Below are 25770 nucleotides of genomic sequence, written 5' to 3'. Positions count from 1 at the left end.
GTAAAACTGGCAAAACAGCAGCAAGATAATGACAAAAAAACCCATTTTAAAAAATGGTCAAAGAATAGGAATGGGAAATATACAGAGGAAAATTTAAATGACTAAGAAGTATGTAAACAGATAATCAATTGCATTTATAATTAAAAATGCAAATTAACTTAACTATAAGCATACACTTTGTACCCCTATGACTAGCAAATATTAGAACATTGGATAATAAGAAGTGCTGACAAGTACAGGGTGGAAACCAAGAACTTTATGTACTACCCGTGGGATGTGGACCTTGAGCAGCCATTTCAGAAAGCAACCAGGCAGAACGTATCCTATGGACCCAGCAATGCCACAAGTAGGTAGAGAACCCAGAGAAACTTTAAAGAAAACAAGACATCAGGTTCATCGCAACAGATTGTTTTTTCTAGTGTAGCAAAGATTTGGAGACAGCCTAGATGTCCATCAGTCAGGATAAATAACAAATGAAATATATGTACACTGGAATACCACTATGCAGCAATAAGAAAGGATCATTTAGAGCTACATGATTAGGTCTAAATGGTCTAATATTTAGTAGAAAAACATAACAAAGATACAAGATGTATAGCACAATACCAGTTACACAAATTAAACAGACACAACACACTACCTGCAGTTTACACTGACATACACATTACTTCTGAGGAGATGTGGATATGGTACCATGTGGAAAAGGGGGGCGGTATTAATACTAGAGGCACTATGTGCGGTGCCATGAACTGACCAGTGTGATCAATGAATTCATGCCTATGCTCCTCCAATCTTCCTCTCAAAATCGAAAAGATAATTTCAGGTCAAGAAATGAACAAGGGGGCCAATATAAATACTATCCAATGAATAAGGTAAATTCTAACTCTAACTGATTGTTAGCTTAGACATGTCTTCATCCTTCAGTTTCATCACTGTAAAATGAGAATCTGTTTTATAAGCTGGTTAATAAATAGCAGGTCATTATAAACTGCTTTGTAAATACCTTTGAGCAAATAAATGTTTAGTCCTTTCTCTCCCAAATAAAACAAAGGGCTATGAATGAATGATTCTCAACTTTGAGAACTACCAAAGAAAACATTAAAGGAAAACTGCTGAATGTATAGATTTGCAATTAGAATAAAAGGGAGCAAAAGAATAAATTTTAATGAAACATTTTTTGAATAAAAGTATGAAATATAGATAGCTGAAACAAAGAAAAAAATGTCAAATCCACAGAAGTTAAAGATCTATACCACACCACGGTTAACAAAAAGTCAAAGTGAATACAGTGTAAGAGAAAGCAAGTATATATACATATATATAGTACATGTATTTATATATTTTGTGTTACATATATATTTATATATACATATTACAAACATATGTAAAAACAAAAAAAGATTATCCAGATGACAGAAATCTAAACAAAAAGGCGGGAAAGTTCATCTAAAGTTGTTACTTACTTTTCTCACTTCAGTTGAATATATCCACTCCAATGGTCCAACCAACCCCTCACCTTGAATATATGCAAAATACTTTCGTTCCGGCCCCCAGAAACCTGCTCCATATTTCCTCTACTAACTGGACCACAGAGGTTCAAGTCTCCCAGGCTCAGACCCAAGTACGGTAGACTCTGGTCCCTTGACTCACACATGTGAAATATACTTCTAAGTTAAAATTTAAATAACTATGAAAGAAAATATCTAATGGATGAATTTTTTTGAAGAGGAATTAGAGGTAAGAGAGATAAAAAATATTTAATGACATAATGGCCAATTTTTTCCAAATTTGATGAAAACCACAAACCACAGATCTAAGAAGCTTAATGAATCCCAATCAGAGGAAACATAAAATCCATTACTAGAGTTCTCAATAATGTTAAAATGTTAACACTATAATGTTACAACGTCAGTTTTTCCAGTTAAGATTTCAGTTCTAAATTAATATATAGAATCAATGTAATTTCAAACAAAATCCCAATAGGTTTTGTTTTTCAGTAGAAATTTCCAGGCTGATTAAAAAACTATATGGAAATGAAATGAACAGCCTTGAAAAAGGCTACCTTGAAAACTACCTTGAAAAAGAAGAACAAATTTCAAGGACTTACACTGAGTGATTTTAATTCTTACTATAAAGCTATGGTTAATCCCTTGGAGTTCTAGGCAAGATCATATTCGAAGAAGGGTTCCACTGCTAAACCTATGTTTGAAAACTCCTGCTGCCGTGTCATGGGAGCCAGGGGAGGGGAGAGATTGAAGGAAATAAGGCGTTTGGGATTGTGCTGCAATCACGGTTCCTTAGTGACATTTGAGGCTACAAGATAGTATTGGTAGGGAGAAAAAACAGATTTTGTGGGGTTAAGGAGTGAGTGAGTGATGAGTGAGTGGAAAATAAATGCAGACAGTAATTACAGACCACAAGTAAGAAGAGAAAGGAAGGATGCAGATAAAGTATCCTGGTTGGGAAGCCCCCTCCTCTTGCCCATACTCACTAATATTAGGGATGGTTTCTTAAGTTAAAGGTGCTTTGATTAAAGCTATGGTCTTCAAGTGAGTTACTTGATTTGACAAGACCAAGATGCCACAGGTTTCTCTCCCTATCCATTCTTCCAGTGACTACAAAATAGCTCTCAGACAACCCTAATGTTTGGCTGATAAATCATCATCATTTATTTTAGAAATATTTATATTTTTAAGTTCATTTTGGCTTTCCTGTACTTGGATTACTATTTAAAAAGAAAAATCCCACTGCTTAATTTAATCCCTATGTTAAATTTTTAAAAAAAATTTTCAATTACAGTTGACATACAATATTATATTAGTTTCAGGTGTGCACTATGTAATCCCTACTTTTTGTTTAAGAAGATTCTGCTAGAATATTGGTGCAGTACAGAAATGTGAAGAATTTTTGAATTTTTGAATTTGTTCAATATTGAGGACAAATGTAGTTTATCTCAAATCACTGGATAAACACCAAAGAATCCAAACTATGTAATGCAATGCTCAATTACTTAAGAAAGAAGGAAAAATCAACTGCTTAATTTCAATATACTTCAGGTTTCAAAGGCCATAAATATGATGAATGTCTAATTCCCACATCTAATTCACTGAAAACGAATGGCAGATAACGCCAAGAACATAATCTTATAAGCATAGTTTGGTTTACTTACCTTCTGGTTTCCTATCCTATCATTTTCTTGCCTACTCACAGTTTTATGAAATAGATTAAATCAGTGATAATTCATTCATCCAAGTTTTAATACAATTGGCTGCAAATCAAATATTTTGCGTTCTAAAATTATACGAATACCATCATATCTTTAAACAACCAGCTTTCTGACCAACATAATTTTTAAAAGGATAGTAAAGGCAGATAATTAGTAATAAATATATCAGTAGAGAGTGATAAATATATCAATATGACAAAAACAGTAATAAATACATCAATATGAATACAACGATCCTGTTCAAATATTGGGCATTTATTATCACTGATCTAATCCCAAGCTGTTCAAATATCAAAATTTAGTAATATTATCATAAAAATAGGTGGGTGCTAACAAATGCAAAACTAACAATTGTAAATATTCTAAATATTCCTTTGAGTTAGACTAACATAAACGTGTATAACATTCTGCATACAGATATAAATATTATACTATACACCAGCATATTCCAAAAAATTAGCTAATTCAAAAAACAAGGCTGCCTACTCTCTACCATAAATTGTACCTGGCAGCTAGGTAAGTCTTCCCCAAAAAGGTGGTGCTGAAGAAGGCTGGTGATTCTGAGAAAAGGTAAGCAGAAGTCCTGCAGGTATTTTTCCATGGATTCAGGAGACCAAGCAATAGGGCTAACCTAAAGTTGAAAAACAAAGAAATCTGAACAATCTGAATGTAACAGATATAGCTTAAAAAATTATATTCATAATTTAGACAACAAAATCTAAAATTTTAACTAAATAACCACTACATCTGGTCTTAGAGAGAACATACCATTGCACATTCCTGAGTTCCTTCTTCATGGTATAATTTTCCTTTAGATAGTTCACTTATTACAAAGCTCAATAACACTTCATAAGATTTTTCTGCATCACACGTATTCTGGAAAAAATTAAAATATTCCATCAGTCATTGAAAAGTACAAAAAAAACTTCACATTGGAAAGAATACTTTTTAATGAGTACAGTATAATTGTGATTACATTATTTTTCAAGCATTTAAAACCTGTATACAACAGTATACTTCTGGATTCACAATGAAATTGGGTAGATGATTAAATACTTCTTCAAAAGACAACATATAAATTACATAACATATATATAAACAAACATATGATATAAACAAACATATGTAAATGATAGATGTTGACCCAGTAATTCCCACTACTGGAAATTCTTCCTAAGAAAATAATCCAAAAGAAAAAAATAACTATATACCCAAGACATTCAATGAAGAACTATGACAGTGAAAAATTAGAAATGATCAACAAAAGTGAGGCAGTTACCTAAATTATGATGTATCAACTCAACAGAATATTTTATAGGCAGTGAATTGGCAAATCAAGGTGCATGAAAAATGTTCATAATGTGATATGAAAAAAGCCAGAGGTTTATATGTACAATCATTATAGTGGAACAAATCATATGTGCATGAAATTGAAGAAAATATGGACTGCAAATTTTTTTCTTTTACAACTTCCCTCAAATTCCTCAAATAGGATTTGTACAAACTATTTAATGTAGAAATGAAATAGGACAATATATTTATTATAGAATGTACAGATATTACATTAAATAAGTCTACAAATTATTAAGGTTAATCTGCTTTTTGTAAGAAAGAAACAATAATGCCTATTTATAAATTGAAATTTCTTTCAATAAGATTTTTACACATAAAGAAATGCGCCTCTTTTTATATTCACTGAGATATTAGAGATTGTTACAAATTACAGTAAAGTGTAAATTGGGATGAAGTGATAACTTTGCTATAATGTCATATATTCTATTCATTAACTATACTTTTTAAATAATAAAATATAAAAATTGAGTAAATGCTACAGAATATAACTTTATCCTGAATTTTTGTATATCTTTGCATAACAAAAATCTGAGCAATAAATTATCTGCTGGCTAACTCATGAAATTTATTTCAGTAATGTTGGAGTTTTCAATCTTAGAACTTCCCTGAGTGTGCCTCTTTTGATAATCAGTCCTTTGCATTATATTTAAATCATTCCTCTTTCCTTTCTGCCATATTCACTCAGCCACGTAGTATTATCGTGTCCTGTTTTTTTAACTATAAAAATATCACAATATGTCAATCATTATATGTCAACTATACTTTAATAACAAATCAAGTCCTTTTACTCAACTCCTGTCAAATTAAAAAAAAAAGAATATTAGATAAGACAATAATTTCATGCTTAAGAAAGTCTTATTAGTAAAACATATTTTATATAGGCAATATTTGAATAAACCAAAGAGTAGGATCATAAAGCTTAAGAAGAGAATTTTTGAGACCATGGATGACAGACCTAGAATCATGATCAGAAGAATCCTATGGGAGAGATGGCAAAGGTAAAGAAAAGGATCAAGGGTTGAGAGATACAATAAATGCTGTGTTGGGTAAGTGCTTTTTCTAAATAGTGCTTCTTAAACTTTTGGGGGGTGACAGACCCTTTGAGTATATGATGGATACTATGGTCCTACTCCCAACAAAATTAAACCAAACAACGGACTCCAGATTAAGAAATCCTGGTATAAACTCTCCTTTAACAGATATTCCAATGAACCAAAAGAACACAGTTTATATATACTAAATGTAATGATCATTTTTCCAACACAACTAAACGTCATTATCAAATTAACTCTAATATCCCTTTCAAAAATACATAGTGCCTATATTTTTATTGCCCTAGGTCAGATTAGAACTGGCAAAAACCTGCTTTTACTGGGATTACCATATCTGAGGATAAGGAATTATAGGGATCGAATGAATGAGACTCAATGAAGAAAGAGAAGAAGGAAGAAAAGGAATGAGAGAAGAAAAGAACTAAAGGAAGAAATGAAAAATAAAATGAGGAATGATGATGCAGAAATTGAAGTAGTTATAGAAGTCACAGTGATATTATTTCATTACTCGTAAATATAGTTGTTGCTATTACTTATAATATGCTATATATCTAAATGTTTAGATCTACTGCAGAAAAAGCTAATAACGTGACAAACCAACATATGGAATATCATAATTTTTGTTTTCATTCACTAAAGCAATTTAATGTGGCTATAAACTTCTAATTTCAGTTCTGATAAGAATCTGACTCATATTGTTTTAAGTATTTTTAAAAATAGCTAACAATTATCAAATTGAGAAAGAAAATTGACAGAACAGTTACCTAAATTAGTTCATGTTCCTGCCATCATAGATTTACAATTGTCTAATTTTCTGTCACTAAGGTCTCATTTTAGCAGTCAGATAAACTGATTTAGACCCAAATCACATCAGAAAATATTTCAAATTTATAGTTTTTCATTAGATAGTTTACTAAGAAAACAGTTAAACAATGACCGCATAGAAACATAATACACTCAATTTGAATACTAAAAATCCAAATACCAGATTTAGTGCATTCAGAGAATTGAAAAAATATATAGAAAAAAAGAAAGATAATTTCAGAAGGCAGAATAATCGACTAAGAACAAGGAGGAAAAAAATCATTGAAGGAAAAGACTGAAATCCACTTTAAGAACTTAGAGTAACAAATTTTTAGAAATCATATATTCCAAATTCTCATTTACTTTTTGAAAGCTAAGAGTTTTTATGCCTTGACCACAAAAATAATATTTCTACTAAGTGGTAGGAGTTTGGCCTAGTATTCAAGTTCAAAGGCCAACCACCCATGTCCCTAATTAAGACATAACGAACATTGTGATGATAGTATACTAAATTTTGTACATATAATCGTGATTTGAGAGTAAATTAGTGATAAAAGTGAAGGTTATCTTGAATATATTTCATGTATTTATAATTAATTTTCTCTCCTTTGATAAAAGTAGATATGGTAACAAACTTTTCAGTGATGTGCAAAACCTCTTTAAGAGTTTTATAAGCTAATCAAAAGGTTCAATTTACACTACGCCTATTATTTTTTCCTACCAATTTCCCCAAATAAACGCTGAAGTAACTTCTTATTTTAACCATCTCTAAGCTAAACCACTCAGTCAGTTGTTTGGTTCTATACTATATTCTATTTGTTCTCAAGCCACTGAAAATACCTAATGTTTAATTAAACTTGCATAATTTTTCTAGATTGTTCACATAATTTTAACTTAAAGAGAACACCTTTAAATTTGATAAGAATTTATATATATTCTAACATGAGCAAAAAGCAGTAAAGAGGCATAATTAAGAAAAGGTTAGGGGCTGGCCCGGTGGCTCAGGCGGTTGGAGTTCCGTGCTCCTAACTCCGAAGGCTGTTGGTTCGATTCCCACATGGGCCAGCGGGCTCTCAACCACAAGGTTGTCGGTTCAACTCAAGTCCCGCAAGGGATAGTGGGCTGCGCCCCCTGCAACTAGCAATGGCAACTGGACCTGGAGCTGAGCTGTGCCCTCCACAACTAAGACTAAAATTAAAAGGACAACAACTTGAAGCTGAACGGCACCCTCCACAACTAAGATTGAAAGGACAACAACTTGAGTTGGGGAAAAAAAAAAAAAAAGTCCTGGAAGTACACACTGTTCCCCAATAAAGTCCTGTCCCCCTTCCCCAATAAAAAAAAGGTTAGGATTTTCATATTTAGAAGTGATGAGTGAAAAACCATCTTTGGATTGTAACTGGGGATAGACACAAGGAAAAACTGACAGATAATTAAAATAGGTAAGTCTGCAGAAAATTTATTACGTCCTCACTGTGTTAGCACAATTTTTATAACTTCTCTAAGTTTAAGGCTTGCAGCAAAAGCAAAACAAAACTGCCCAAATATAAAGAGGTAAAGGCCAAGGTTTAGAGCTAGATGCAGAAGACCTCAATGTACAAGGAAAACGTTTTAAACTTTTTTTAGCCTGAAGGTATTCCATTTCCAATTAAAATATTGTTACTAACTCATTTTGCCTTTCAAACACCTAATCTCATTCATTCATATCTCCAACTTAAATGAGTTTGCCGCGCTACTAAATGACAAATTCAGACAAGATACTCACCTTTTTGAGAGCTCCTGTCTGTTTCCAGGCTGACCTATCTTCCTCATTGCATTTAATTGAAAGTGCCGCAAGAGCTTGTGTGTATAGTAGGGTAAAAAGTACCTTCACTATGCAGGTGAAGTGGTCTGTGAAAGAAAGAGAAGATCATTATTTCTTTGGAATCAAGACAGTTTGTACTCAAGAAAATTTCACAAATATTTGCCTTCCCTTGCATGTGCAATTGGTTTTTGCTCAACACTTAAGTAGCTACTAAAATGAGATTATAATGTGATGATATATTTTCTACCCAGAAGATCTGAAATTATGAAAGTAAAGTTCTTTTATTCATCCACAGAAGGCGTAAATGAGAGGCATTTAGCACAAGGGAAAGTGTGCTACTTCAGAAGACCAGAGTGCTCATGCCACTCAACCTTGGAATAACTGTGTAACCGAGGCAAAGCCCCTTACTGGACACCAGGTGCTTATTAACAATAGCTGGGAGTTTGAATGCTTACAACCAATACTTCACCCACTCCTAATATGATACAGATCTTATAATATAGTATGTAATATAATACAATATAAAACTTCTCAAGTTAAAAAAAAGAAACCCCAATATTTTAGGTACTCTTGAGTTTTAAAACTCAGTGAAAACTATAACAATGCAAAAACAATAGTAACAATAATGTAAAATGCCTCGTAACGCCTGGCACATATTAAGTACTTAATAAGTGGTAGCTTAATAATCATTATTAACATTTATATTGACCTAATAACTTAGAAAATTTCCACAAATGTCTCACTGAATCCTCAAAACAGTGTCAGTTGGACAAGTGAGCTTCAAAAGGATGTGCCTGTAATAACAAAGCTACTAAGCACCCAGGTCTGCACTGGAATCCGTACAGACCATTCAGAGTCAGTATTCCTTCTATGATATTACACTGCTCCCTTAGTAAATGGGTATTACCATTTAATCAGTTGCTAAATTCAGAAACTTGCAGACATTCTTGCTACTTTCCTGTCTCTTTCTCCCCACATTAAAACAAATCACCAAATCCTGTCAATTCTACTTTAAAATTATCTCACAAGTAAATTCCAAGACCCTGGATCAGGCTTCAATCCTTTCTTTCCTAAATGTATAATCTCAGACTAAATGGCTGTGTTGGGGTCCCCAAGACCACCTCCAGGTTTGATGATTTACTTGGAGGACTCACAAGACTTAGCATATAGTCCTATGACTTATTACAGCAAAAAAATACAAAGGTAAATCAGCAAAGGGAAAAGACATATTGGGTGAAGTCCAGAGGAAACATTCAGAGTGCTCTTCCAGTAGGGTCACACAGGATATGCTTAATTCCCAGCAATGAATTATGACAGCACACGTGAAATATATACCAGGAAAGTTCACGAAGAGACTCAGGGCCCAGTGTTTTTATTGGGAGCAGGTCACACAGCAGCCTCTGCTGTTACATACTAATGTTCTAGACTCCCAGGAGGAAAACAGGTGTGTTCAGTATAAACCACAATGTTTGTACAGACATAGTGAGCCACTCTTAACAGTTCTGCGGATGATGGAACTCCTCCCCAAATCAAAGTTTCCAGATGCCAATCAAGGTTCAACCTTATCAGCAGGCCTTTCAAAGGATAGCAGTCAGGCCTTCTAAAGTCCCTCTTTTCCTTGCAGTGGTTTATCCACATCACCTCTTAGACCCCTGCAAAATACATATATACATACATATACATATACACAGACAGACCGATTTTTTTAAAAGAAGTATTTGGCATCCTTTCACTAGGTCTCACTATAAGCTGAAACACTCTTTCCTTCCTTATAGCCTGGCTAACTCTTAAATGAATCAGATGACATCTTAAAGTCATTTCCTAAGGATTGTCTTCTCTGCTTTTAGTGTGTGTGTGTGTGTGTGTGTGTGTGTGTGTGTGTACCCTGTCTCTTACCCATGTTGATGGGTTGGGGTGGGAACCTAAGCTGAGCCAATCAGAGTACCTACCCGGGATTCGTCTAACTGGAGGCAAAGGAAAAGTAAAAAGATGAGTCTGGAAGTACCAGAGGTCATGCTCCTGGTCTATGGCAGAGACTGGCCACAGCAAGAGTGAATGAAGCAGATCCACAGAGAGAAGGAAAGACCCAAGATGGCAAGAAACCTGCCAGCATCTGAAGTCCTGCTTCTGGTCATGCCTATGACTTTCACAGTTTGGTTATATGAGTCCATCAGTGCTTATAAATGGATTTCTAAACAGCCTAACACCTTAGTACTTAACACATGCTAGAAAACACACAATAAGGAGTGGGGGAGGGAGGGCGGGAAATGTCTACAAGCATGTACAGGGTGTAATGGGAACAAACATGAGGAGGAACTAATATAGACGAAGGGCAGGGCATAGGGGGTAAAAGCTACCACCTCCACCAGGGGAGTCGGTCTTGAATGATGAGGAGAAATAAGCCTAGTAAGGAAGGTGGGGATAAGATGAGGTAAGGGAAGGGGGATTCCAGACAGAGGAAGCGAAGCCATTTGTACAAGGATCACAAAAAGAGCCTAAAACTCACAAGAACTGCAAATTGTCCAGTGTTTAAGTAGACTACAAATAGTGATTTTTGAGAGATGAAGCTAGAAAAGTACTCTTGGGCCAGCCCAGTGGCTCAGGCGGTTGGAGCTCTGTGCTCCTAACCCCAAAGGCTGCTGGTTCGATTCCCACATGGGCCACTGGGCTCTCAACCACAAGGGATGGTGGGCTCTGCCCCCTGCAACTAAGATTAGACACAGCACCTTGAGCTGAGCTGCCGCTGAGCTCCCGGATGGCTCAGTTGGTTGGAGAGCATCCTCTCAACCACAAGGTTGCCGGTTCGACTCCCGCAAGGGATGGTGGGCTGTGCCCCCTGCAACTAACAACGGCAACTGGACCTGGAGCTGAGCTGCGCTCTCCACAACTAAGACTGAAAGGACAAAAAAACTTGAAGCTGAATGGCACCCTCCACAACTAAGATTGAAGAACAACAACTTGACTTGGAAAAACGTCCTGGAAGTACACACTGTTCCCCAATAAAATCCTGTTCCCCTTCCCCAATAAAATCTTTAAAAAGAAAACAAAGAGCATAAATAGAAAAGTACTCTTTATGTGAAGACCAGCTGTTGCAAACTGTCGTCTACCTGTCTGAATGCAGCCTGCAGAGATGTTTGATTTGCCTTTACCCTGTTTTACTTTTTGTTACTGACATTTTAAAACAGGGTATTTCTTGTAAAAGTCCAGAATCCCACTTACTTTTGGAAAACAGGAAGATATGGCAATACTGGGTCCACATTTTTACATGCCAAGAATTACTTGGAGCTGAGTAGTAACTGGACTTTTGGCGAAGTATACATTCTCTAGTTTGTCACAGTCTCCCACTCCCAATTATATCGAACCAAAGACTATTTCACAAGGAGTCAGTATATAATATTATTGTTATGAATTTAGACTATGAAGCCAAATTGTCTAGATTTGAATTCTGATCCTTCTGATCTTAGGCAAGTTAGTTAAACACTCTGTGCTTTTCACATTCTTTATCTGTTAAATGGGGATATCGCCAACCTTAAAGGGATTAAGTGAAATAAGGTTTAAACACTTAAATGCTTAAAATATGATTGGCAACAACAATTAGTAAATATCTGTTGTTATTAATATTACTATTTATATTACCTGTTTGATATCTATAGACATTTGATTTATAGCACCTAGACCAGGCAACGAAAAGCCACCAAAGCATTTTAAGCAGGACAGTGATATTAGATTTGCATTCTAAAATATTCACTGATGCTTATTAGGAGGAAGGGAGTGAAACAAGACAAGACTAGAGGCAAGAACACCGATCAGCAGATAGCAGAAGTACTATACTGAGAAATTAGATGGCCTGAACTAAGGAAAAGTAATGATGAAGGAGAGAACGGGTCAAATCAGAGAAATATTTAGATGACAGAAATTGTAAGATTCGGTAGAGCTTGGGAGGTAGATGATGATGGTAGTCTCTCACTATATATAGTAGTAACACTGACTAAAATGGAAAACATTAAGATAGAAAACAGGAAGAGAGCAAGTTTGGATGGAAAAAAAAAAAGAATATTATATACGTTGAGTCTGAAGCATGTGCAGGAATTTGGGCCCGGAACTCATGAAGGAGTGGAGCTAGAGATTTGAGACTCATTAAGAATAGGTACAGATGAAGCTATGGAGAAGAAGATAAAATTGAGAAGGGGACAGGAACTAAGGAACAGCCCAAAGAGTGGTGACAGGCGAAGGTGAATGAGAAAGAGCCTTGAAAATTAGTAGAAAAATAGACAAGGAAAATCAGGAAAGAACAGTATCACCAAAGTCAAGAAAAGTACTTCATGACTTAATAAAATGTTTTAAATCAATGATGAAAATTATACAATTTGTCTACTAAGCACAAACAAAATGATCTTAACCAGGAAGTCATTTATGCGGCCTAGAAACATCACTCACATATAGCTTCTTCTTGTAAACTACATAAATTATTTTTAGTTAAAAAGAAATAATGCATTTGAAGAATGACAGCTACTGTAAACAATTTTAGCTTTTTGTAGCAAAGTACAAACTAATTTCTATTTTCAGTCAATTTGCCTTATCACCATTTTTAAAACTGGTAGTTTAAATCACAGCTTAAGCTTAAGTTCTCGCTTTCTCTCATTCATTTAACAAATATTAATTTATTGAATGCTTACCATGTGTAAAATCGATGCCTTTTAGGGACTCAGAAAAAAAAAACAAGAAAGCACTCAGATGAAGGGTATATTAGGTCAACAGGCTGTTATCGTCCAAGGTTGCAATAGAGAACAAAGCCCTTCAAACACAATTATCAAAATTTAAAAAGGAGAAAAAGGATTGAACATCTACTCTCAATGTGCTTTAAAAAAAAAATCCACTATCAAAACACCTGAGGGTGAACAAAGATATCAATACTTATTTGAAATGTCTTAGAAGCAAAGAGACTTTGAACAACACAGATTCTAAGTTTTATAGTGCTATATAGCATGATAGGAGAAAGGGGGCAGGGAGACATGGTACTTTCAATTCTGCTCAAAGTAAAAGCTTGCTCCTATTGATCTAATAAGATACAAGTGTTTGGTGAGGTAGAAATATTAGCCTGAGCTCTTTAAAAAGTGAATTTTTCCTTAGAATCACAAATGAAAACTATATTCTTTAATTCCTATTCTAAATTGCTATGAGATTAAACTACTAAATAAATGCCACATCTCCATTACACTATTTCAGAAGATGAAGTCATGATTTTTATAGTAATTCATCATTTTTAAGAATTTGAAACATAGCTCATGAAATTAACTTTTTAAATAGATACCATATGCAAATCTTTGTCTATATTTATGATTTTTCTTCACAAGATAAAATCCTAAAACAGGAATAGTTCAAAGATATTGACATTAACTGAAACAACAGCTTGATTCTGGAATGATATCAACAAAATCCGAGTAAACCATATTTTCTTCAGTTGGTAAAGCATGAAAACACAATGGGAAATTTTCAAAAATCAGACAATTAAATATTTAATGAGTAACCACTCTATGTAATGGCATGTGTGCCAGGTTTCACAAGAGTAATCCAAGATTCAGATGCTTACATGAGTTCCTTTCCCATAAACTGTTTTAGAATGCTTCAAATTTCTTTTAGGACATGATAGAGCATATGTAAAATAACAAAACTCTACAGAGGAAAATCATGCAAGCAAACAAGACATATTCTGAAGACAGTATCAGGTACTTTATTCTTTTTCTAAAATTACCAAGAAAAATTTTTGTAAAAAAAAAATAAACTATTCTAATGCTTCCATAAAGCACTTTGTACATATCCACATCACATCCAATTTGTGATGTCCTTTTTCGTGTGATAAGCTCAAGTCTACTTCCTCTTTGATGAGTGAAGAACCCAGTTTAGTAACACTTCCTTGGACTTAATCAACACAGAACTGAGAAAAGATCCCAAGTCCATCTAACAACTAATAAGATAGTTAAGGCTGTTCCCTTGGGTACACTTCAGAACAATTGAGGTTTGGGTCTAATAAACTGCAAACATTTTCAACGAACATTATATAGAAGTGATAATATAAGATATAAAGGTTCAAACCAAAACAATAGTTTTCCTGAATGTCAAAATAGAAAGCAATTTACCAGCAAATTGGACATTTGACACATCCATTCCACAAACATTTACTGACCATATTATGTACCAGTAGGCACTGAAGAAACACATGAGATACTGATAGTCCTGGAGGAACTGATAATCTAAAGAGGGAGATATTATAGAAAATCTACTATTATGACAATGAGACAAGTGTCAAAATAGAACTATAGACAAGTAATTATGGGAAAGAGAAAAAGGACATCCAAGAGAAAGGCTTCCAGGAATGAGTAACATTCAAAGTAAAGGACCACCAGGAGTTATTAAGTGAATAATGGAGAAATGGTAAATATTTAAATATGTTCAAAACTCTATCTTAAAAAGAAAACAAAAAAATAACCCCTAGATATATATCCATATGTAGCTGCTGCTCTCTCCCCACGTTAATTCTTGATAATTCTCTCTGCTCATTATCTCTGTTCTCTCATCTCCCTCTCTTTCGTATCCCACTATAATCTGCTTCTGACTATAACTACTCAAAAGCATTTCCTTACCGATATTCCTTATTATAGAACTATTTATTTGTCTGTGGCCAGGAGTCCTCAGGAGAATTTATAAATAACTCACTGTTAGGGGCCAAGATTCTTTACAAAATCTAGTAAGAGATATAGAATTTCCAGAAAAAAAAAAGTATACATAAATATAAAATATCATTTTAAGAGATTCATGGATTCCTTGAAGGCAACTAATGAACTCTTAAACAACAAATTAAAAAGCCTTGGTCTGAAAAAGCTATCAAAAGACTGGGGTCTTATCAACAGGACACACACAAGACAACAAGAACCAATCACAAGTGTTTAAAGAGGTATTCTACACTGCAACTAAAAGACATCAAATTTGTTAAAAATCCATGAATTCATAATACGAAAATAAGTATCTTTGGAGGATGCTTATAAAACACTCACTCTTCTGAAAACTGGTTAATAAAAATATCAAGCATTTATATTGCCTTTCCTATAGCAACTCTGCCATTGGGTAAACAGTTACTGAGAAAAAATTGCTTTATAAGAATTCCGCCTAACAAGTGAAATAATTAAAGAATAAGTCTAGGCAATCATCAATAGCCTCTATAGTCACAAAAAGAGAGACAATTACCTGATGAAAGTATGTAACACTGTCCAGAAAGTATTTTTTCAAAAAGGAAAAAAAATTAAGAAACTGAATTCAGTTGTCTAGACCTATTTGTAGGAAACACACAGGAACATAAGAACATGTTATTAAATGACACAGTGGGGATACAATCAGTAAAAAACAGACAAAAGGCCCAGATTCTTCAACAAATAAAATGTAAATGGGGAGAGTGGAGGAAGGAAACCCATAGATTTAAAAGAAAAATAAGAACAAAATCCAATGTGTGCACCTTTTTTGGATCCTAAATCAAACAAACCAACTGTAACAAATCATGTGCAAGAAGCAACTACATAAACTGAAAATTGACTGGATATTTAATAATATTAAGGCAAAATAGTCCATTTTTACATGGGTTAATAATAGTATGGCTATGGTTATCGAAAGAATCTTTATTTTTTAGAGCTACATCCTAACGACTACATGGACAAAATGATACGATGTCTGGGATTTGCTTCAAAATAAAACCGGGGGAGGGGGGGGGAGATGAAAAAGATGAGGGTATAAATAAAAAAAGATTGGCCATGAGTTGATAATTGGTGGGTACATGAGGTTCATTAAACTCTGCTCTTTACTATTATAAATGCTTGAGATACTCTAAAATAAACAGCTTATTTTTAAAGCCTTGGCTTGTAAGAAAGCAAAACTGAGATGCTTCCTTTCTCAAAGTGAAAAAAACAAAAAACAAATAACTCAATTAAAAATGGGCAGAGGACCTAAACAGACACTTTTCCCAAGATGACATACAAATGGACAACAGATACATGAAAAAATGCTCAACTTCACTAGCTATTAGGGAAATGCAAATCAAAACCACAAAGAGATACTACCTCACAACTGTTAGAATGGCTATCATCAACAAGATAAATAATAACAAGTTTTGGAGAGGATGTGGAGAAAGAGAAACCTTCATATACTGTTGGTGGGAACACAGATTGATGCAGCTGCTATGGAAGGCAGTGTGGAGGTTCCTCAAAAAATTAAGAATAGAATTACCATATGACTCAGCAATCCCTCTTCTAGGTATCTACCCAAAAAAATCTAAAAACATTTATCCATAAAGTTATACGTACCCCTATTTTCATTGCAACATTACTCTCGGTGGCCAAGACATGGAAACAACCAGTATCCTTCGATAGATAACTGGATAAATAAGATTCGGTATATATACACAATGGAATATTACTCGGCCGTAAGAAAACATGCAATACTGCTATTTGCGACAACATGGATGGATCCTGAGATTATCATGCTAAGCGAAATAAGTCAGGCAGAAAAAGTTGAAAACCATGATTTCACACATATGTGGGCTATAAAACTGAAAGCAACAAAGAAACAAAAACTCATAGACACAGACAACAGTTTAATGGCTACCACAGTGTAAGGAAAGAGGTGGCGGTGGTGGAAGAGGGTAAAGGCGATCAAATATATGGTGATGGAAGGAGAACTGACTCTGGGTGGTGAATACACAATGCAATATATAGATGATGTATTATAGAATTGTACACTTGAAACCTATATAATTTTACTTACTAACAACTACTCAATAAATTAAATAAATACATGAATACATGAATACATACATACATACATAGAATGGGAAATAATAAGCACCCTTCTGTCTCTCTTTCATAGATAGGCACTGTTTATGGGATCCTGGAAACATAAGATAGTCTATAATCACCAGTACCAGATGTTCCAGAGAACCCTGGAATCTCTATCCTGTAAAGCATGATTCAACAGAATCAAGAAGCTCCTCAACGACAGAGAGGTGGGAAAAAACAGCATGATCCAAACCTGAGTAATTAAACATCAGCATGATCCAAACCTGAGTAATTCCTAAAAATTATGATGATTTTATGTTTTAAATCCTGGAATTTCAAAAAAAAGAAGAATTTTAGCCAAGGAAATGTTTTGTGTGCAACTTCCAAGAGGGCTTCTTAAAAGAGAGGGTGAAGTTTCTTCCTCAACTCAAGAACCTGTTGCCTTAAACAAGACTGTGATGACTGAACTCTAGCAACTGGCTTGGAACACGATAAGGAATGTGATGCTGTAAAGTAGGAACTAACCAACCTACCTCCTACCTTCAGACTTCATTCTACACAAAAGAAAAATAAACTTCCGTCTTACTTAAGTTACTGTTTTATTTGGGGTTTCTTCTCTGTCATATACAGCCAAACCTGATCCTAAGTTACAAAAGAACTAAACATGAACACCTGAAAATAGTGATGTATCAGAAGTTACTTTCAAGCTTATTGTTGGAGGCAGTGATGTGATAGATATTATGATACATAAGACACAGGACCTGAAAAGAGATCAAAGAAAATAAACACTCGTCTTTAATATATTAACTCAATCTTCTGATGAGAAAATTGGTGTAAAAAAGTGCTAAACGTTAAAAAGCTTAAGGTACTGTGTTTCCCTGAAAATAAAACCTAGCCGGACCATCAGCTCTAATGCGTCTTTTGGAGCAAAAATTAATATAAGACCCGGTCATATATGATATATTACATGACATGACATGACATGACATGACATATAACATAGCATAATATAATACCGGGTCTTATATAAGATCGGATCTTATTTTCAGGGAAACACGGTAGGTTTCTGCATCACCTTCGGATAAAATCATAGGAAGCATTTAACATTCTAGCACATACAAATGGTAATACAGAGGGTGCCAAAAGAAAGCATACACATTTTAAGACAGGAAAAACTGTATTAAACTGTAATACTCAATATATATCAATACCAAAAGATGAATACAAGTCACGTTTGACTTCTGCAATTACTAGGGGTACTCAAAGTGTCCAGACACTTCCAATTATGCTGAACTACTGCTTAAGCATAGATAACATCTCTTAAAATGTGTACACGTTTTTTGGCACCCCCAATATTTCTTTCACTTTGCTTTCCTCTTCTAATAACAAGCAATAACTAGTAGGTACATAAATACATAGTCTTACACTAAAAACAGCTTACAATAAAAACACAGATACAATAAAGATCACCAATTGTTAACCCTTACATTAATAGGGGGTTAGAAAAGGAAATTTTTATTAACAACTCTACCTCCCTATCTGTAACTTCCCAACCTTCCAAAGAAAGCTGTCTGCGGGAAATTAAATTAATATAATTGAGTTTTGAACTTCCTAGCAATTAAATAAAGCTCTCCATCTAGTTAAACACAAAGCTCCAAGTTCTCTACCCAGTTCTCAATGTGTAACAGACTAAAAAATTTTAATAAGTGGCAATATTTTTTCTGGCCCTAAATTGCAAGAGGAATTCATTAATATAATGACAGTGAGCAACATATTATACAATGTGCTTGAAGTTGTTTTATAAAAACAATACAGATAACCCAATCTTGAATGATCATGAAGTTTTAAGAAATAACATAAGTCACAGATTTTTTAAAGTAATACTAACTAAAGTTAATCACTGCTAAATACTTAGGCCTCTGGTTCCCCAAGGGCAAACTTCATGTTTTATTCATCTTTAATGACTTTTACAACTAAGTACCAAATAAACATTTGCTGATTAAACCTGTCCACCAAATACTTTTTAAATATTATTTTAAGGTGTAGTTACTAACAGTATTATAAATTTTTACATAAGATATTTTCTTGAATCAATTCTATTCATTTAATCATTATTAAATTAAGTAGATCAATTTTCTTGACTCATATTTTAGTAAACAATTTTATGGTATGTTTCTACTGAATTAAATTTACTCGGTTCAGTTAATTCAATGTATTACATGCCCTTTCATCATTAGCTTCACCCTCTGTTGAAACCTAGTGCCAACAGTTATCTGATGAGGAGGAAGATGTACCAGCTACAGCTCTCAGACACATAAACGATAGGTCCTTTAATATTAACTGGAATATTTTTCTTTTAAGATAAATATTGATTATAGAAATAAAACTACTTGTATATATCAAGCTTCCTTTAATTTTAGCTTTTCAGGTTTATGTAATAATTATGCTTATAAGTAAAATGTATAGTTTAATAAAATACTTAACTATTTTTAAGACATTATAAAACAAAGTAATTTTTTTATATTTCAAAATGTAATACTACTAATATAATTAGAAAAGCACAGTCAGGGTAAACCAGCATAACTCCAAAGCAACCATTTTCCTAAACTAAGGAAAACTAACCAAACTAACACAAAAAAAAACTGAAGAATTTATAACTAATTTTGCAAAGAGATGAACTTCAATAGGCCATTTGACAGTTCATATTTTAAAGTCTTCAAAATAAGTGATGAAATTCATACACATAGCCAGTACATTCAACAACATCTGAAGTTTGGCAGTGCCTCAAGAAGTTAAACACTGAATTACCATGACCCCGCAATTCCACTTTTAGATGTGTACCCAAAAGAATTGAAAACAGGTGTTCACACAAGAACCTATACATGAAATGTTCACAGCAGCACTACTCCCAGTAGCCAAAAGGTGGAAACAATCCAAATGTCCATCAACTGCAGAACAGATAAACAAAATGTGGTATACTCATATAATGGATATTACTCAACCATAAAGAGGAATGAATTATGACATATACTATAATAGGGATGAACCTTGAAAATGTTATGCTAAACAAAAGGAGCCAGATACGAAAGGCCACATGTTGTATAATTTTATTAATACGAATTATTCAGTATAGGCAAATCCATAGAGACAGAAAGTAGACGAGCCAAGGGTTAGGGGAAGAAGGAAATGGGCAGTGACTGTTTAATGGGTACAATGCTTCTTTTGGGCTGATGAAAACGTCTGGATCTAGATAATGGTGATGGTTGTACAACATGGTAAATATACTGCACATTTTCAAATTGTTAAAATAGTGAATTTTATGTTATGTAAATTTTATAATTAAAAACATTAATCCAAAATTTGCAGTGCTAGTATAAATAAAATATTATGCCTATTTATTAAGGACATTACTTAATTCTTTACAGAGTATCATAATTTGAATGAAATATGAATTTACCTATATTTGAAATAATCATTTCATATCCTTAGGTAAAAAGTTTTATCAAAAGATCAAGTTGAAGTACACACAAAGAACATCTTCCCCAGTAACAAGGCCTTTACACAACCACAGATGTTCTTTCTAGTGTAACTTACAATAGCACACAAAAACAAAACAAAGTAGAAATATTGTTTTCCACCAAAGGAGAAGAGTTAATTATTTGAAAAAATATTTTAAATGTTTTCAAATGAAAACTATAGACTATGGAGCAATAATTAAAATGCGGCTAATATAGTATTAATGCTGTTAATATCAGAGTACCATGACATTAACACTAATTTAACATGATGGGACATCATATTTGAATAACTCTATGATCAAAATATGTATGAATGTAGATATTGTGGAGGCATTAAGGCTGACAGTTTGCTCTATTTTTCACATTTTTGTATTTTCACTTTAATTTTTGTAAAACAAAGGTTTTCAGAGTGATTTTCCCATGTCTTCATCTCATTATGGACTAAAAAGCTAAAAAGAATAGACCCATAAGGTAAAAGAAATTATTTCACTGTCACACACACACACTCACACATACACACACACACACACACGCACACCTAAATGTAGATGTAGATATATGTATAGATATATAGATATAGATATGATTGCTATATACTAATAGTAGAAAAAAAATGTTATTTACTTCTAAATAATTCCATCAGACTGAATACTGTATTTGTCCCAATGGATTTTAGAAAATTCATTATCTATGCTACATAATCTAAGATGTGCCCTACCTTTGCGTAGGGGTTGTGGCATCATTAAGATCTGGATGAGCAGAAGGGATGTGACATCATGATAAAGAATTGGAACCTCAGGCTGTTCTTCATTTCCCAGCCTGAAAGAAAAATGCATAATCACTTTAAACAGGTATTATACATCCTTTCTTTCTAATTTATTTTATATTTCACATATATGTCTATGGAACAGAAATCAAACTTTCATAAGCAACTGAGAAATCTCAAAAGAAAAAGCCAGGGGCCATATTTTTAACCTAAACATATAATCTTTTAGACTCATATATTTCTTTGACTTTTCCTTACATGAAAAAATTACATAGAAATTGCGTTAAGTCTTACTAAAGTGAACAACTGGCATACATTAACTTGATTATGACTCTTTCTGATTTCTTACATAACAGAAATCAAATGAAGCATTAAATGGAATTTAAGGGAATTAATTTTACTACAAATGGGGTGACACTTGCATTCACAAACTTAGGACTCAAGAGTAAATGTTCACATTATAAAAAAGAACAGATATGGGGCAGCTGGATGGCTCAGTTGGTTAGAGCGCGAGCTCTGAACAACAGGGTTGCTGGTTCGATTCCCACATGGGCCAGGGAGCTGCGCCCTCCACAACTAAATTGAAGACAACAAGCTGCCGCTGGGTTTCTGGAGGGGCTGCTGGATGGCTCAGTTGGTTAGAGCACACAAACTCTCAACAACAAGGTTGCCGCTTCAATTCCCACATGGGATGGTGGGCTGCACCCCCTGCAACTAAAGACTGAATACGGTGACTGGACTTGAAGCTGAGCTGCACCCTCCACAGCTAGATTGAAGGACAGCGACTTGGAGCTAATGGGCTCTGGAAACACACTGTTCCCCAATAAAAATAAATAAATAAATAAATAAATAAATAAATAAATAAATAAATAACTCCTTAGAAAAAAAGATGATTTTTAATTATCAAACTGCTGCATTAAATCTAACAGCTGATTAAAAGACTCATACTTGGGGCCGGCCCGGTGGCTCAGGCAGTTGGAGCTCCATACTCCTAACTCCGAAGGCTGCGAGTTTGATTCCCACATGGGTCAGTGGGTTCTCAACCACAAGGTTGCCAGTTCAATTCCTCGAATCCCGCAAGGGATGGTAGGCTGCACCCCCTGCAACTAGCAATGGCAACTAGACCAGGAGCTGAGCTGCGGCCTCCACAACTAAGACTCAAAGGACAACTTGAAGCTGAACAGCACCCTCCACAACTAAGATTGAAAGGACAACAACTTGACTTGGGGAAAAAAGAAAAAGTCCTGGAAGTACACACTGTTCCCCAATAAAGTCCTGTTCCCCTTCCCCAATAAAATCTTTAAAAAAAAAAAAAAAAAAAAAAGACTCATACTTAATTAAAAGGAACTTTATGGATCCATTTAAACTAGCCCAATCTCACCCCTAAGCAACGATCCACTTTACTGCACAAAAATTGAAAAGGCTTAAGAACTTCTTGCATCATAACCTAAAGACCAAAAAATATAGAGCTTTTAGGTATGGAAAAGCATTCCCAAATGTATAAATTAAATACAGTTTGTTAAATAGGGATATTATAAACAACTGCAAAGCTTAAACAGCTAACAGAATTTTAGATTCTCATTTACTTTATTACATTATATGTCAACATATATTTTTGTAATAGAAGTAATCTTTTTCAAAATTAGAAGTGGATTACTTTTTGCTACTATTACTTGGTTGCTTATTATTATTACTGTAGTGACCTGACCTTCAAATATTATTTAATATCAGTCTAAATCTCAACATGCATGAAAAGCTCTATACTTAAAATTATAGTCTCTATTATGATTATTCATACATATATCGTTAAAAATTTAGCAACCAGAGTCGGCCCAGTGGCTCAAGCGGTTAGAGCTCCATGCTCCTGACTCCGAAGGCTGCCGGTTCGATTCCCACATGGGCCAGTGGGCTATCAACCACAAGGTTGCCAGTTTAATTCCTCAAGTCCGGCAAGGAATGGTGGGCTCCACTCCCTGCAACTAAGATTGAACACGGCACCTTGAGCTGAGCTGCCTCCCGGATGGCTCAGTTGGTTGGAGTACGGGCTCTCAACCACAAGGTTGCCAGTTTGATTCCTCGAGTCCCTCCAAGGGATGGTGGGCAGTGCGCCCTGCAACTAAGATTGAACACGGCACCTTGAGCTGAGCTGCCGCTGAGCTCCCGGATGGCTCAGTTGGTTGGAGCGCATCCTCTCAACCACAAGGTTGCCGGTTCGACTTCCACAAGGGATGGTGGGCTGCGACCCTGCAACTAGCAACGGCAACTGGACCTGGAGCTGAGCTGCACCCTCCACAACTAAGACTGAAAGGACAACAACTTGACTTGGAAAATAGTCCTGGAAGTACACACTGTTCCCCAATAAAGTCCTGTAACCCTTCCCCAATAAAAAAATCTTTAAAAAAAAAAAAATTAGCAACCATTATATTAAATACAACTAAGAATGTATAATTAACAAAATGTTTCAAAACTAGAATGATACAAAGAAATGAATTAAAAGAATGAGAAATTTTGCTAGTTGAGGAAATTGTGTATTATAAAGATAACTCTTTTTCCCAGATTAATTTATGAGTTTAAAATAACTCCAATGAAATAATAAGGGAAAGGTTTAGAAATGATTCTAAAGATCATCTGGAAGTATAAACAGATGAGAACAGTAAAGAAAAATTGTGAGGTGGAGGGGAGAAATGAGTGGAACCTAATTCAACCAGATATATATATATATATATATATATATATCCTCAATAAGTAAAGCAGCATGGTACTGTCACAGAAAGAGGCTTGTAGTCAATAGAACAAAGGGGAAAATCCCTAACCAGGACCATAATATACAAACACTTATATATAATATATATTTTTTATATATATATATATATATATAAATGGGATATAAGATTGGTGAAAAAATATAGTTTACTTGAAAATAAATTTTAAATCTTCACCCAATACTACTAATGAAAATAAATTCCAAGTAGATTACATATATATTTTAAAATCTAGATAACTAAAAGAAAACTCTACAAAGATTATAGGTAGATATTACAAATCTAAGACAGGAAACACATGTAATAATGATTATAAGGTAAACATTATATCTAGTGGGATAAGCACTCTAAGTTTGAAAGTCAATGGAAAAAATAAGAAATATATGGTCTCATGCATTTGGCTACTTGAAAATTTAAAACTTTAATATGTCAAGAAAAGTAATTATAAAATTAAAAGGCAAACATATTTTGGAATAAGTTTCAACGAAATAAGGTTTAATATTTTAAGCCATAAAGAATCATTCAGAAAATTTTTTAAAAACAAATGCCAACAGAAAAATAGACAAGATATCCTAAATATATAATTTGCAAAAAGTGTACACAAATAGCTAATAAATATGAAATATTTATATGAAGTTTTCACCAGAAATTAATTTGTTATTTTGGAATCCCAACTAATATCTATTAAATTAGTCCTCAAAAATGTTTTTTGAGTGATAATACTCAAGACTGACAGAAATGAGGACATTCTCACATTGCCAGTGAAAGTTTATATAGGTACAATCTTTCCGAAAACTAGTGTCACACTGTGTAACACAGTGCCTGACACTCAGGGAATATTTATCAAATAAATAACTGAAAATCTAAAATATTTATATGTTTCATGGTATTCATAGTTCTAGGATTATATCTCACACGTCAAGAACTGCTTAACACATCATCTGATATTTTGGTAGAAAAGGAGAAAATTTAAATGATTAATAACAGAAATGAATAAATTAGGGACATCATTTAAGAATTTTTAATGATGTGGAAATTTCGTTGTTATGTGTTCATTTTAAATGCAGATTCTAAAACTGACATAGTATGAATCAAACAGTATTTAAAAACTCACAATATCTATATAAAGAAAAAAAGAGACTTAAAAATATATCTCAGAATGTTAACAGGAATACAGGAATTCCTGGAAAATATGATTAATTTTTCCTCTCATATTTGCTCTCATTTTTATGGTTCATGAGTCCATTATTATAGTAAACTATATATAACAAATAGATTATTACATTTCAGATTATTTTATTTTCTTCTTCAACATTTTTGTATGTTCTAAACATTGTACAATAAATATAACTTTTTATAATCAGAAAAAATTACAAAAACAGTAACCTGGAGTTTGTTGGCTACTTAGATAAAAACAATCATTCTGATGACATAGAACTAGATCTTTCCTGGCACATAGTAGGCACATAATTAAAATGAATGAATGAATGAGTGGATACACCCACTGTAGAAAAGAGAACCACAGATTTTGACAGTAGTGTTTAATACCATCATTGTGATAACTATCCTTCAAATGCTTAATATTTTAAAATACATAATTGTTTCTATCTCCTTAAGTTTTTAGATAATTTTAAAATCTACATTATAAAAACTGTGTTATTTTAAA

The 25770-nt window shown here is 33.8% G+C and overlaps 1 protein-coding gene across 6 annotated transcripts in view; it reads right to left on the bottom strand.

The window, feature by feature from the left end:
- Window positions 1-25770, bottom strand: part of UBR3 (ubiquitin protein ligase E3 component n-recognin 3) — a 172073-nt gene that overhangs the window by 14055 nt on the left and 132248 nt on the right. For all 6 annotated transcript variants that reach the window (XM_019727400.2, XM_019727399.2, XM_019727401.2 and 3 more), the window contains 4 exons: window positions 21295-21395; window positions 8201-8325; window positions 3995-4102; window positions 3732-3857 (listed from right to left, as the gene is read on the bottom strand). In XM_019727400.2, coding sequence (XP_019582959.2) covers window positions 3732-3857; window positions 3995-4102; window positions 8201-8325; window positions 21295-21395 — 460 coding nt within the window. The remainder of the gene's footprint in view (window positions 1-3731; window positions 3858-3994; window positions 4103-8200; window positions 8326-21294; window positions 21396-25770) is intronic.

This window comes from Rhinolophus sinicus, linkage group LG01 (assembly GCF_036562045.2).
Source record: "Rhinolophus sinicus isolate RSC01 linkage group LG01, ASM3656204v1, whole genome shotgun sequence".
In the NCBI taxonomy this organism is placed as follows: Eukaryota; Metazoa; Chordata; class Mammalia; order Chiroptera; family Rhinolophidae; genus Rhinolophus; species Rhinolophus sinicus.
Note: the sequence above shows the minus strand (reverse complement) of the source record. Positions and strands in the feature narration are given on the sequence as shown.